The sequence below is a fragment of the Drosophila kikkawai genome, chromosome 2L (genome assembly GCF_030179895.1).
Source record: "Drosophila kikkawai strain 14028-0561.14 chromosome 2L, DkikHiC1v2, whole genome shotgun sequence".
NCBI classification, from domain to species: Eukaryota; Metazoa; Arthropoda; class Insecta; order Diptera; family Drosophilidae; genus Drosophila; species Drosophila kikkawai.
Window position 1 is genome coordinate 2250687 of NC_091728.1, and position 14174 is coordinate 2264860.

Consider the following 14174-nt stretch of genomic DNA (forward strand, 5'->3'; position numbering starts at 1 on the left):
ATTACAAAGATCAGCTTCATTATAAATTATAAATTAAATTTCAAAAATGTAGTTAATTATGTTATTTATATTTTATTTGGTTTCACAATGGTTTGCCTAATTAGCTTCGATATTAATATAATTTTGTCATAGATCTGATGATGGTTTTACCAAAAAAAAAAAACCCGACTAGGCACTTCGCAGGACAACCAACAGACCCAGAAACAGACCGACCACGCCCATCTGACTGAGGGAGCCGGATCCATTAAAGCTATCCTTGTTGCAAAGTGAAGTAGTGCAGGTTTGGCACCGGTAGGGCTCCACCTTATTGATGCACTGATACTGCATCAGTTCGCTGCCAGCGGTTATGCAGTTGCGGACCCCAAGACCATCTGAAATTTGAAATAAATCAAATCATTTCATATACATATTAATATATGTATATTTGCCGAACTCACTCCAAACTCCGCTGAAGCAGGTGCCATTGGCACAGTCCACTGATGGCAGTTCTGTTCCTTCGCCGGTCCAGCAGCCGCTGACCTCGTTTGACAAGCACGCGATGCACTTGAAGGGCCCGGCGGCGGTATTGCAGTTGTTAGCGGTGCAGGACTGGCACGTAGTGGCATCCGTGCATCCACCCTCCAGATTGTTCAGGCATCCTCGGGCGCCCGCCGTGGTCGTGTAGCAACCCGTAAAGGTCTGGTTGTAGAGGATCGTGCATGCTTGTCCCGCGCTGGCCTCCTGAGCTTCAACACAGTTGGGGCACGTAATGCAAGATCCCTCTTCCCGCTGGTACGCCACTTTGTTGCACTGAGCCGTCGAGCAGATGGAGCAGCTGGGGTCTGTAGCGTCCGCCGGACACTTGTACGTCTGCGTAGTGTCTGCCGTGCAACTGCGGGTCATGTTGGTGGCACTCCACCCGGTGGTGTAGCATTTCGAGGTATCGGTGGAACAGACCGCGAGCATGGCATCAGTCACCGTGTTGCATGATTCGCCGGTGCATTTGTAACACACGGTGTTGGTGTTGCATTTGTCCGTATTGCAAATCTGGCAACTGGTGGAGTCGGTACAGGTAGTTTGGCCATCGGGTAGACAGCCACGGCTAACCGTTCCATTGGCAGCTAAGAATTAGGAAATTATTAGAATGTAATATATAATATTATTATAATGTAAAGTATGTTAAATTTCAAATATTATCCCTTTAAATTAATAATAAGAAAATTTCTTAAAGCCCTGTTTCTTTCGTGCTTTCTTTTCTACAGGAGCCTGCAATGTACAAGCAAAACAGGAAGAATACCTTTTCAAAACTTGTTCTTAACATTTACATAATCTATCTATCTAATATAAAACTAAGAAAAAAATACCTTAAATGAATCATTCCCATAAAAGGGCCCAGACTAATATAATAATTATCAAAAGGTATGAAGAGGGATCATCGATATCAATCAACGAGATAATCGCTATCGCCGGCCATATGTCTGATAAGAGAGTTATGGCCAGCCTTATTTCCCTTTGTTTTCATTGTGTATACTATATAAAAAAACCTCTATGTGAACTTCTAAGAATATGAAATAGTCTCGGATGAGTCATGGGAGGAACTCACCTGTGGCGGTAAAGCAATTGTTACTGGAGCAATCCACACCGGTTACGCTACTTGGGTTTGTGAGACAATTGGCATCCGTCGAACTACAGCTAAGACATTCTGAAGATAATTAGAAAGGAAAATTAGAGTATAAAATAAAATTATAAAGAAAATATTAAAACAAAAAGAGAACAAACTTACGTAGCCCCAAACTGCTGTCCAGCTGGGTGACAACGAGTGTCGTTATCACAGCGATTATTAGGTTGAGGCCCCTCATGGTTCTCGTTCTTTTGTGGTATATAGTTTTCTTCACGAACCGCTCAGATCGACCGACTTTAGTTAACTGAACGCATTTGGACATACTGCCCTCTTTTCACCTAATCAATTTCACCTGAGCACACACCCGGGTAGGTGGGTTCTCCGGATGCAATATGCTTATCTTTTTGTGGTTTTATGGGTTCCACGAGAACATTGGCTCTCTCTTTTTGCTGATAAACTTCAATAAGATAATATATGTATCTGTGTTCTTATATATATGTATATATTTTTAAATTAAGTAATCAAGGTAAGGCTATAGTTTAAAGTTTTTAACCCTCTATTTTCTTATGTTTTCAATGGTATTTTTATCTTTCGCTTAAGTAATTATTTTACTATTTTAAAAAGCACTTTCCCCTCAATGAAGTAACATTTTTAACCCATTAATAATTAGCTCATTGCAAGCTTTCAACGTTTTTCTACCAACAATAAGCTTTCAGTGGGAACAGTTTCAGGGTTTAATTTTGGCGGTTTGTGTCTTTAGTGAGGTTTTTTTGCTTTCAAGGGGACTCTAAAAAGCCTTTTTAGGATTTGTAAAATATTAAATTTAATTTTAAAAAATGCATAAAATCTTAATACAGAGAATACCGATTAAATATTGATTTATGAATTGACTTTCTCGTCAAATATAGTTTCTCTTTATTGATTTTTTGCCATACTTAATCGAAAAATATAGCATTATATAGTTTAAATGTTTTATATATATTATATTTATTATATTAAAGGGTCTTAGTAAAAGTCAATTCAAACCAACAAAATCAATAAATAAATAGTTAGTCATTATTTTTGTATTGTCATGTGTTAATCTTTTTTTTACTATTTTAAATCACATTGCAAGTGCATGTGCTTGATAATAAAATTGATAAAAAATAAACCAATCAAAAAATTCCAAGAAACTGAAGGCACATGCTTTCTAGTTCCCAGGGAGTTCCCCTAAAAGTGGTTTTGGAAAGGAAATTTCCCTACTTTCTCAAACCAAACACTTTATTCTTTGTAATAAATAATTCTAAATGCTTTGTTTTTGAAACTTCTTTTTTATTAATTAAATACAAAGTACAAATCACCTAATAAACATACATATATTACAAAAGGCACTCCCAAAAAGCTACATTTGCTCCGCCTCACAGTAGGTTTTTCAGTCCCAGAACCACAATCAGGATCATTGCGCCCAGGGACACCTGGAGGCTGGTGCTGCCGTTGCAGCCGTCCGACAAGCAGACGTTGCACTCATCGGCCACGTCCGGGATCAGCTCAAGTTCCTCCCTCACAGCCTGGCAGGCGCTTTGGCCTTCGGGCACACGGATGCAACCGCGGTGGATTTCTGGGAAATAAAGGAAAAATATCGGATTAAATTTGTAAAGTTTACAATTTAAATTTAAGATTAAGCTTAAAAGTATGCTAACAAAAAAGTTTTTATTTCTTTCTTTCTTAAATTCTTGAGATATCATTTCCGGTGTACACTCACCTCCCTGCGTGATGATGCTATAGCAGGCAGCCACCTTTATGACGGCATCCGTATCCCTTTGATTCCGGGCAATGATTCGGTAGTTCCGCAGGAGCACATCCGTGGCCTGGGCGGCCAGACTACGGCGGCGACGACTTACGGCAGGAGCAGCTTCAGTGGGAGAGCCTGTAGAAGTGGAAGTGGAAGAAGCGGAGGAAGCATCTGTAGAGTCGCTTGGAGAGGAAGAGTCGCTCGTTGAGGTGTCTGTGGTTTCGCTGGGTGAAACGCTTGAAGAATCTGTAGATTCGGTGGATTCACTGGGCGGTGAAGTGGGAGACGCGGAGGAAGAGTCGGTAGCCTCGCTTGGAGAGGACGAATCACTCGTCGAAGAATCTGTGGATTCGCTGGGAGAAACAGTTGAAGAATCTGTAGACTCATTTGTTGAAGAATCTGTAGATTCGTTCGTTGAAGACTCGGTGGATTCACTTGTCGAAGACTCCGAAGATTCGTTTGTTGAGGAATCAGTGGGTTCACTGGGAGAAACAGTGGAAGAATCTGTAGACTCGTTTGTTGAGGAATCTGTAGATTCGTTGGTTGAAGACTCTGAGGATTCGTTCGTTGAAGAATCAGTGGGTTCACTGGGAGAAACAGTGGAAGAATCTGTAGACTCGTTAGTTGAGGAATCTGTAGATTCGTTCGTTGAAGAATCTGTGGTTTCGTTCGTTGAAGAATCTGTAGATTCGTTCGTTGAGGAATCAGTGGTCTCGCTGGGAGTGGAGGTAGGTTCGGTGGTTGTAGAATCAGTCTCCGCAGCGGTTGTAGAATCGGTCTCCTCAGTGGTTGTGGAATCGGTAGTAGAATCTGTTCCCGGCTCCGTGCTTATTGTTGGCACCGATGGAGTTGTAACTGTAGTAGTAGTGCTGGTAGTGCTGGAGGAGTCCGAAGAGGGTTCTTCGGTTGTTGTATCCGGTTCTTCGGTTATGATATCCGTTGTTTCCGGTTCCTAAAAAATACAAATGACATTACTTGTGTTCTTGTGATCCTGATATCTGCCAGAGATTCCACCTTTGTAGTTGTGCTCGGTTCATCATCTATATTACAAGAGATCAGGGGCACCAGGTCCAGATCATCGCAGGCACTTCCCGTGCATTCGTAGCACTCCAGGGCACCGGCTGAAGAAGACAGGTAAGTGGGCAGGGCAGGTGAGTAAGCGGAAGGAGGAGGGAGGGAGAAAACGCGGGGCAGTGCGAAGGCCGAACGAGATAAAAAGAATTCGTGGAGTCTTGAGAGCAGGCAATAACTCTGATTGATAAATCAAATACGAGATAACATCGCCATTGTTGCCTCACCAGCAAAATCAGACAATTTTCTGGCGCCCTTTTTAGGTTAACGTACTTCTGTATTTATATTCCCTCTTTTTATCGGATAACCTTTCAACCCAAAGTCTGTCTTATCTGTTCCATATTGATAAAGATTAAATTTAATTAACTGACTTTATTAAATTTACGAATAAAGATTGATAAGGTGGGAGGTAATTGGGTTATAAACGGCTCTTATTTTATCTTCTATCCATGAGTAAGAGAGATTGGAAGATTATGAGTAAGAACTAGAAATTAAGAAAAAAAGGGGGATTTCCCTGAATAGAAAACCCTTGGAATGAGTTCTGTAAATAGTAGTTACTTATTGAATTAAATAAAAGCTTTCAATTAGCAAGAAAAATATTTTAATTTAAATATTTTAAACTAACTAAATTGTAGAAAAATATTTTCTTTACATTTTTAAATTATTGAATTAAATAAAATCTTTAAATTAATCAAGGAATATATTTTAATTTAAATATTTTAAGCTAACTGAATGTAGAAAAATATTTTCTGAACATTTTTAAATTATTGATTTAAATAATAAATAAATATTTAAAGCTAACTAAATTGTATAAAAGTATTTAAAGAATTCCTGTATTCCTGAATTCGTTTCTAGGTTTTATTTTTAGAAAACTTATTATATTTAAATAAATAATTTTCATACGTTGTAATTTCTATTTTTAATGGACGGTATTTTTGTGATTAATTAGTTTTTCCTTATTTTTTTGTATAAAAATTATCATTTCCATCAAAAGGATTTTACTTTTAAAGCCAAGTCGCCTATAAGTAAATGAGAAAATAATTTCCAAAAATAAGTAACGTTTAAACAATTAATGTAAAGTCATTTTGTTGTTCTTGACTTTAGAATTAAATATAAATTTCTCATAAAATCACAAATTCGCACACGTTAATTCTATGCTCCCCCTTGAGTTCGTCTTGTATGCTATATATATTTTTTATCAATATAGTTTCACTACTCCAGCAACAAAAAACAAAACTAATTACAATAATGGAACCTGGCCATGGCTCCTACATTCTTCACTGGAATTCGCTGGCCTACGCCGCTGATAAGAAGCTCAAAAAATTATTTTCCTTTCACTAAACTAAAAACAGTTTATAAATTATTGAGTAAATTCCCATTCAACACTGACATATCCTATAAATCAATCAAAAAGTTTTTCGGAATGTGACTTGGTCAATCTTTTGCACGGCATTGCACTTCAAGATAATGGTGATAAATAAATCCAACCTGGCCAGAAGGTCAAGGAGGCGCAAAAGGCCAGCAGCAAAAAGTTAAAGGTGAGAAGACGCATTTCTTTTGTTTTATTTTTTTAACCGAAAGGATATTTGCCGAGGTGTTGAAGCCGATGGTAAGACGAGTATCGCACCGCACGACGGCTGAATGGTAACTACCAATTAAATATAATGTTAACTTGGCTTTTTTATCATTCTCAGTCGCTGATAAGCGAACCAGGCGACAGAGCAGGAAGGCAGCGGCGTCAAAGCAGAGCAGCAGCAGCAGCAGCATTCGGGCTTTGTTCTTCTTCCTGGCGATAACGGCGATAGTCCGGGGCCATATAAACCTCTATATTGCCCCAATCGCTATTGGTGATACGGTCCCTTGTTGGGGAAAATTCGGGTAACACCACTTCCTCAGGATGCCCCGAATTCTTTTCATTTATTGCATGGCCATTTTTTTTTATGACGACCCTCTTCTTTTTTCCTGGAACTGCCAGCGCATCGATAAGATATCAATTGGAGGACTATATCCTCTGTTTGGCCAGGGGTTATAGACCACGATTTTACGGTCAATTACTAATGGGCCAAACCCATGAACAGGATAGAATTTTTATTACTTGAAATTGGAGGTGGAGAAAGGTTAGGTTAATCGATTTTTTATTTAAATAAGTTGGAAATTTTGATAATTTAAGAATTCTTTTGGGAAAATTCTTCATTTTAAGGTAAAGCTGAAATTTATAACAATTATAGCTGAACAAATATCAAAATAAATCGATTTAAAATCGATTTTTGCTTATAGAAATATTAAGAATTTCGATTATTTAAGAACTCTATTAAAATCTTAATATTTTTAGTGGGTTTCTTCTGGAATTTGTTAGTCTGAGTTGTTAGAAAAAGGTGGTTAATTAATTTTCGTTTACGAAAATGTCAAATACTTTTATTGTTTCGAAATTTTATTAAATTACTGGTAAGTGTATTTTTTATATATTTGATGCTATTATCTATCTATCTGATTTTTAAACTCGCAAATTTTTATTTTTACAATAATAATAAATTTATAATTTTTACAATATAATTAATTAATCATTTTTAAAATAATTAATAAAATATTAATAATAATTATAAAAGTAATTATATTTACAACAATATTTAATTTACAATAATAATCGAGTATTTAACCTACAATGTATTGTTTAGTATTAGTTAAAATAAATATAAAAATTTTCTTCTGTGTAATACACACCTTAAAACTGAATGCACCTAATATTTTAGTGGAAATTTCCAGAATCATACACAGATTGATTTTTTTTTTTTTTTTCAAATTTCATATGCATATAAAATCATATTTTATCTAGACCCCTTGGCGGCATCCAGGCGGGCATACATTTTTTTTCGGGACCTACGCCATTGGATCTCGGTTTGCTAAGCAATTAAGGCCCGGCTGTAGAAATCTAATCAGTCCAATCGATTTCTAAGGCCTGGCCGGGCTTTATGGCATAGGGCGTTGCTGAGTAATAAGCAATTAAGCCCATTAAGCCTATATAAATTTGCTATATAATGTCTCGAATGTGCTGAAGAAATAAACTAAATTAAGTTTAAAGGAATACAGTTATCATGATTCATTAGTATAATATATAAAATCTATACTATAGATATATATATAGATATATATAGATAATTCCTTATAAATAGGAGCATGTGTCTTTGCAAAAATGTATCTAAAGTTTTTGCACGTTGCTTCGTGGTTGGTTTTAATCTTTGGTAGAAATTCCGATAAAGAAAATGACAATATCAGTGTTAGTTTATTTTTTTTTTGTGTTGAATAACTAATAGATAATGATTCACACTTTTTAGACAGTGGCCTAATAGGTGATAACTGTAATCATAATTTAAGGAGGGAATTTTTTTTGGAATGAGAACCTTTGGAACACATTTAATTCCACAAACTTGTGACCTGCGCAATACTGGAAGACACAATTTCTTAAGGTTTCTATAGAAAAACCTAAGTAAACTTGATTACAACTTGTAAGTCAAGCTAATCTGTGACAAATTCTACATTATTAATGATATCGATGGCAGCAATAAACAATTTAATGTTACAAATCTTAGCCAGGTCAGTGTTAAGTGAAGTTAAAAAATTTAATCGCTTGAATTCCCAAGATAAGCAACTATTTTTAATAGCCGGAAATTCAAAAAAAAAAGTTTAATACTTAAATTTGACTTATCAATCACTTTATGGCCCAATTTATTTGGTGCCATAAAATTTCCTGCTTATGATTTACGCGTGGCCGCATATTTATTTCCCTTAGTGTTGCCAATAGTCCCAAAAATTTTGTTGGTCTTTAATGAGGGGGGGAAGAATCTTATCTAGTCGATAAGGAATTTGCCGATTCGTGTGTGTTTGATTTTCTTTATTTTCCGTTGTTGTTTTTGCTGTCTTGTTTAAATTTGCTTAGCATAAATGGCCCAAAAGTATGCCTTTACTAGAGGTTTCTATTATTATTATAGCAAACAGAACGGTTAACGGCAAAAAAAAAGGGGGAAGACCATAGTTTGCAGCCCACAAGTCGTATACGTGATAAATGCATAAACCGCATTACGTATACGACACGGTGGTAAGGCTAATTGTTAGTCATTGGCCATGACTGTGTCTTAATTTGTCTATAAACTCTAGGCAGAGTTATCTTATTAGCTGAAGATATAGATGCAGGATGCCTCTAAGTCTTTAAAATCATAAAAATTCCTTTTGTCTCTGTGTGTTTGCATTAAAGATTAGATTAACTCGTGCTTATTCAGTGTGCAATGCAATGTTTCATTAAGTAAAATTGTCTAAACAGTATTAATTTCAAAATTTCTTCGGACTTTGGCAACAAATACACAAATACACTCAGTCTTCATTATCCCACAATGGTTATCCCATCAAGTTTTTTTTACTTGAATTCTTTTCAATAACTTTAATATATTTTTTCCTTATTATTTGTATTTTATTTTAATAATTACAAATTATTTATTAAGTGTTCGCCGTAAGCTTTACATTTGGTTAGATTTAAGTGTACTTTTTAGTATTTATATATTTCGATATTCGCGTGTCTTAGAACTACATAAATATAATATTAAATGATGAGTGTGTCTCTTAAGCACCGGATGATGGATGAAGATGAGGTCCTTAGTTGCGCTGCAGGGCAAAGGCCACAAAGGCCACCAGGAGTGTGGCCAGGATGGAAGTCCTGATGGTATTGCCACCATTGCAGGCATTCATGCTGCAAGGATTACAGTTGGCCAACTCGGTGTTGTTGTTTTGGATCTTCAGGAGATCGCAGACGCCCTCGTAGGTGCTCACCCGGGAGCAGCCGCGATCCGTGCTCATAGAGCCGTTCACTGGGGAGAAGTAAAGGTTAGTTTTAATTATTTTTAAATTATTTCCTGCAACTCACCTGAAACCTGAACTGAGTAGCAGTGATAGGTGAACTCCGTATCCACCACCGCTCGTCGCTGGCGGATGGCCAGCGAGGGGGTGGAGCTCTCCACAGGCACCAGTCGGGTGGCATTCAAGGCCGCGGCAAAGAACAGATCCTCAGCTGGTGGCGTGGGCACTCCTGTGGTAGTCTGCACGGGTCCAGCGGTGGGCGGAGTGGGCGCTGGGGCCTCGGTGCTCTGAGTGCTCTCCGTGCTCTGGCTGCTCTCGGTGGTGGGCTCTGGGGTGGTGGTCTCCACCGGCGTTGTGGTCGTGGTTTCAGTGGTCAGAGGACTCGTTTCGGTACTTATCGTTGTCACCTCGGGTGTCGTGGTTTCCTGTGTGCTCATGGAAGTGGTACTGGCCTCGGTTGACGTCGTGGTGGTCACCGTGGAGGCCTCTGTGCTGCCGCCGGGATTGAAGAACTCCTCATTGCAGGCCAGCAGGGGGGCATCCTTGGGCAGCTGTTCGCAGTCGTCGCAGACATAGCACATGAGATCGGCGCGGATAACTGAAAGGAGGGGGAAAACAAATTAATGTTTTTCAAGGGTTGATGATTATAAAGCTCTAAAAAAATTCAATAAATCCTTGTTAGCTTGCTCCAATTCCAAGCACACCCCTTCCGGTCCTCTCCCTATTTTTTATATATTTTTATTTCTAACATTTCTCTAATAATTTTTATTAATTTATTAACCTTAGAAATTGGGCGTTCAGAAAGTTATCTCTATCAGGCGAGAGTGCTCAATTTACAGCTTGGGCAAACAAAGGCAAGACACGCGATAACATTAAACAACACCGGTCGATAAATGATGACAAAAGCTAAGAACATGTGAGCGCAATAAATCAATTCAAAACCAAAGCCCGTATTTGGCGTATTATTTGCCGATTCTTTAGTATTAGTTTGCACAGCCTTTGATCTAGCGCTGAAGCACTTCCCCGCCATAAATCGATGCCATTTGCATGTTGTTATCGTCATCGGCAAATATTTACCGCTGGTAAACAGAGGCCAAACCTATCGGCGTGGCTACACTGGCATAATTGCGTTAATTGTCTTATCAGTTTAGTTGGCAGCGGATGCCTATGAATACCAATACCTATGTGAGGTGAGTCACGTCGACGGGCGCCAACGATAATCCGACCATGGTCTAAATCCCCACTTGATGCGATAACAATCGAAATCGAACGATAACGTGGAGCGATATTATCTGTATTTCATTTCACTGCCAAGTATTTAAAGTCTTTATTTCTATTTATGTCCCATTTCTTTGAAGTATTTAAGGAGCACGATAATCTGACTGAGTTTTGTGTTGCCTCTTGACAGTTTTCTGATGCGATAAAATCGATATCTTACGGTTCAATGATAACGTGATGCCTGGTTTTCAATATTTTGTATAGCACTGAGTACTTTTCATGGAGTATTTAGGGTCTTAGGTGAAAAGAAATGGGATAAACTGATATGATTCTCTATTTTTGGGCACACCAGGTGATACAATATTCTCTGTTCCTCTTGAGGAACCATTACAGTGCTTCTTTTTCTTTTTAATGAGTAGTATTTAAGGTCTTAAGTGGGCAGAAGTTGGATAATAACTACTATTTTCTTGTCTTACTTTGCAACTGTCAAGTATTTATGGGCTCAGGCAAAGGGGAATTATAGATTAAATGGGATAGAAGGTACGATACGATATTTATTTTGGGAAGACTTTAAGTGATAAAAGTGAATTTAAAAGGGAAGTACTTGTAATTAGGCAGGTATATCTAATAAGAAAATATCGAAAAATATCTAAAAGATAAAATATTGCAATAAATTCAAGTTCTTAAAAGGAAGAGAATTTATATAGATAAATTTGTATTTATTTTTTAATAAGCGTAAAATCTGTATACCAAAAAATAAAGCAGCTTAAAACAGGTTAAAACAAAGACTTATTGTTATACCCATAACCAGTCCATATTAATCTCAATTTATAATGTGTGTTTCCAAATTAAAAATCTTTCAATCAATGGAATTCAATGATATTTACAGCAAACTCTTAGTATATCGTCATTATCCATATAATTTCTCATATATATCATCCTGCCCAAGTTCTGTTGATTTATTATTTTAAAATTTATCATCAATCATTGTGATTGATGGTGAATTTTTTGGGCTAGGGGGCCTGGAATGTCCGTCTTGCTGAGGCTTAATTTCACGTGATAAGCGCCACCCCACGCCACGAATTGGAGGGGAATTTACACAATTCTCGTCTCACTCATTAAGTATTGAACATTAAATCTTTGTTTATTATTCAGAAACAAACAAAGTTGAAGCTGCAGAGTTTATTGTTATTATTTTTCCGCTTGCAGCTTGTGTAAGTCAATAAACTGGCTGTGATGCAAACTAACTTAAAAGGGTAATTGAAAAAAAAGCCGTTTAAAGTTCTGAAACCAAAGTTCGCTCTTAACGATTTCCAGTTTATTTAGCATTTTTGTATATTTTTTTTCCGCCCCTTTTGGAATGAATAAAAAACCATTTTAAATGGTATTCCCAATCCAGTGTGTCTCTCCCGAAAAAAAAATTTAATCATTGGCAATTGCGTCAAGAGATCGTGAACGAAATAATATAAAATATATTCCGGTTTTCTGAACGGTGCTAATAAGCCAGACGAGTTTTTCCCAAAGTGTGCTAAGTGTAACTATAACATTTCCAATTAGCAGATAGTCTCAATGTCAGCTAGCTTATTTTTGTATTATTTTGTTGTTGTTGTTGAATTTTCCTTTTCAAATCAAATCAATTAGAAAGGCTTCTCGTGGGAGCTGTACGCTTCCAGATGACATTTCCGCATCACAGAGTCATTAAAAAATCAGCAACGACAATCTTTGCATTTTTTATGACAGTTAAATAATAACAACAAATAAATTGGGCGTTTTAAATGTTTAAATGCTCAGCGGTTAATATGCAAAATAAAATTATATGGCGATCTTGAATTCTGAATTCATTTCGCCTGCTGCACACTTTTGTTGAATTTTATTTTTTATTTATTTATAGAAGCCTTGGCTGGTGTTGCTATCTGATATCTTGTGATATCTTGTGATATATCTGATATCTCGTGGGTCACTTCAATTTTTTATCACGACACTTTCCCCGATGATTTAATAGTGGGCAATACCCATTACGAAAATTCCTTTACCTGGCAGGCCGATTAGCAACAGCAACACAGAGCTGGCCAAGAAGATCCGTTGATGATGAGTGTTGTTCAGCATTTTGAATTTTGTATTGTTTCGAAATATTTATATATTTTGAAATAGTATATACGATGTATTGTGGCTCTGCTTTAAATAGTAATTTATACTAATTAATTGTTTGCTTTGGCTGCAGCTGCTACCGACCGCTGTTTGCGAATTCTGAAATTTAACTGAAAATCTTGTGATTTGTTTGAGACTTTTTATAGAGTTTTTTTGTTCAGCGGCTTCGATGGGTAAGAGCGAGAGCACCAGCCGGAAAGAGCAACGAGCGGCGAGCAGCGAGAGAGCCGCCGTAAAACAAGTTTTACTTTTCTTTTGGTGATAACAAATTAATTTATAATGCAGAATTAATTGACCAACGGTGTTTGCTCTCTCTCTTAGGTTCTCTTTGACTCTCTTAGCTTTTCTTGCCGGGGAAAATGGTTGCAATCTTCCGGGATTCTTTGGTACTTTGGCATTTCCCCGCCTTTCAAAGTGATTCAGTCGGGCAGTGATTCTGGTATTCAGTTCATTTCACTTTCGTGTACGATTTTTAACACCCTTTCTTTGTTGTTTTTGCTAATTAAACAGCTGAGTTTGTTAGTCAGCAAATGGAGTCGGGGAAATGACCACAAAAACGCGATCGGCATACGATTTTAGTTAAAAGCAGAGCTTACCTGATGTGTGTACTAATCAGGGTATTTATAGAGTTAAAAGGGTTTTTACTATGAAATACTTAAATTTTATTTGTTTTTATAATTTTCTATATTTTAAAAACTTTGTAATAAGGAAGTTTCATCAATAAATTTAACCTATTGATCAAGTTATATGTAGGTCCTAACACATGGATACCACTTTAAGGGTTTCTTATTATAAAATCTTTCCTTTTTTTCTACTTTAAAAAATTTTTAAAAATCTTTTTACTTAAAAATATTTCCAGTTTTTTATATTTTTACCTTAAATGTTCTCTTGACTTTATGATACCAAAGTTTCAGATCAATAGAAGCAATATAGACTAAGTTATAAAAATTTAAAAAAAAGGGTTTTGTTTTTGTAATATTCATATTTTAATATTAAATTACAAATTTATAATCGAGGTGTTTTTCTTCTTTTTAATGTTTTTTATTCTTTTCCCTAAATAATAAAAATTGTTTAAGTAGCAAAATTAAATATTTAAATATTTATTTATAACAAATCTCATAGATTCCTTCCCCATATCACCCCTATATCACAACCTCCTCCAGATTTACATAATATTCGCAACTTTAATAGCTATTCCCCGTGTGTGGTTGTCCCATGATTATTATTATTCAATATCAAGAGCACGATGCGCAAACAAACTCGATTTAGACAGAGCCAAACAATTAACGGAGATTTCGCTGGTGTTGGCTCACCTTTTTGGCACCTGCCTTAATCATACTAATAATGGGTATTGTGCCGAGGTATTGGGGCCTCAGAACTTAAGCCTAGCGAAACTTTCCAGTTGAGTAAGCCGCTTGGCCAGGCAAGGTCGTGTTCTACTCGAAAGCTAATGAAATTCCACGGTGACCTAAAAAGCCGCCCCCAGAAGAGTGGGGACAAGGTCACCGGCTGATAAGCTGA

General features: G+C 36.9%; 3 protein-coding genes across 3 annotated transcripts; all 3 read right to left on the reverse strand.

Annotated features, from left to right (window-relative positions):
* Positions 1 to 49: 49 nt before the first annotated feature.
* Positions 50 to 1919, reverse strand: LOC108079686 (keratin-associated protein 10-7). The gene is made up of 4 exons (XM_017174092.3): positions 1763 to 1919; positions 1583 to 1681; positions 438 to 1100; positions 50 to 371 (listed from the first exon to the last, which is right to left on the reverse strand). Exons 1-4 carry the CDS (start codon positions 1836 to 1838, stop codon positions 169 to 171), a joined length of 1041 nt encoding a protein of 346 aa, XP_017029581.1. The 5' UTR covers positions 1839 to 1919; the 3' UTR covers positions 50 to 168.
* A 971-nt stretch (positions 1920 to 2890) lies between these two features.
* Mur29B (Mucin related 29B) lies at positions 2891 to 6084 on the reverse strand. Its single transcript, XM_017173896.3, has 4 exons — positions 5931 to 6084; positions 4386 to 4492; positions 3342 to 4323; positions 2891 to 3197 (listed from the first exon to the last, which is right to left on the reverse strand). Exons 1-4 carry the CDS (start codon positions 5992 to 5994, stop codon positions 2998 to 3000), a joined length of 1353 nt encoding a protein of 450 aa, XP_017029385.1. The 5' UTR covers positions 5995 to 6084; the 3' UTR covers positions 2891 to 2997.
* A 2775-nt stretch (positions 6085 to 8859) lies between these two features.
* Positions 8860 to 12767, reverse strand: LOC108079565 (uncharacterized). The gene is made up of 3 exons (XM_017173907.3): positions 12539 to 12767; positions 9355 to 9885; positions 8860 to 9298 (listed from the first exon to the last, which is right to left on the reverse strand). The coding sequence occupies exons 1-3, from the start codon at positions 12609 to 12611 to the stop codon at positions 9087 to 9089; spliced, it is 816 nt and encodes a 271-aa protein (XP_017029396.1). The 5' UTR covers positions 12612 to 12767; the 3' UTR covers positions 8860 to 9086.
* Positions 12768 to 14174: the final 1407 nt, after the last annotated feature.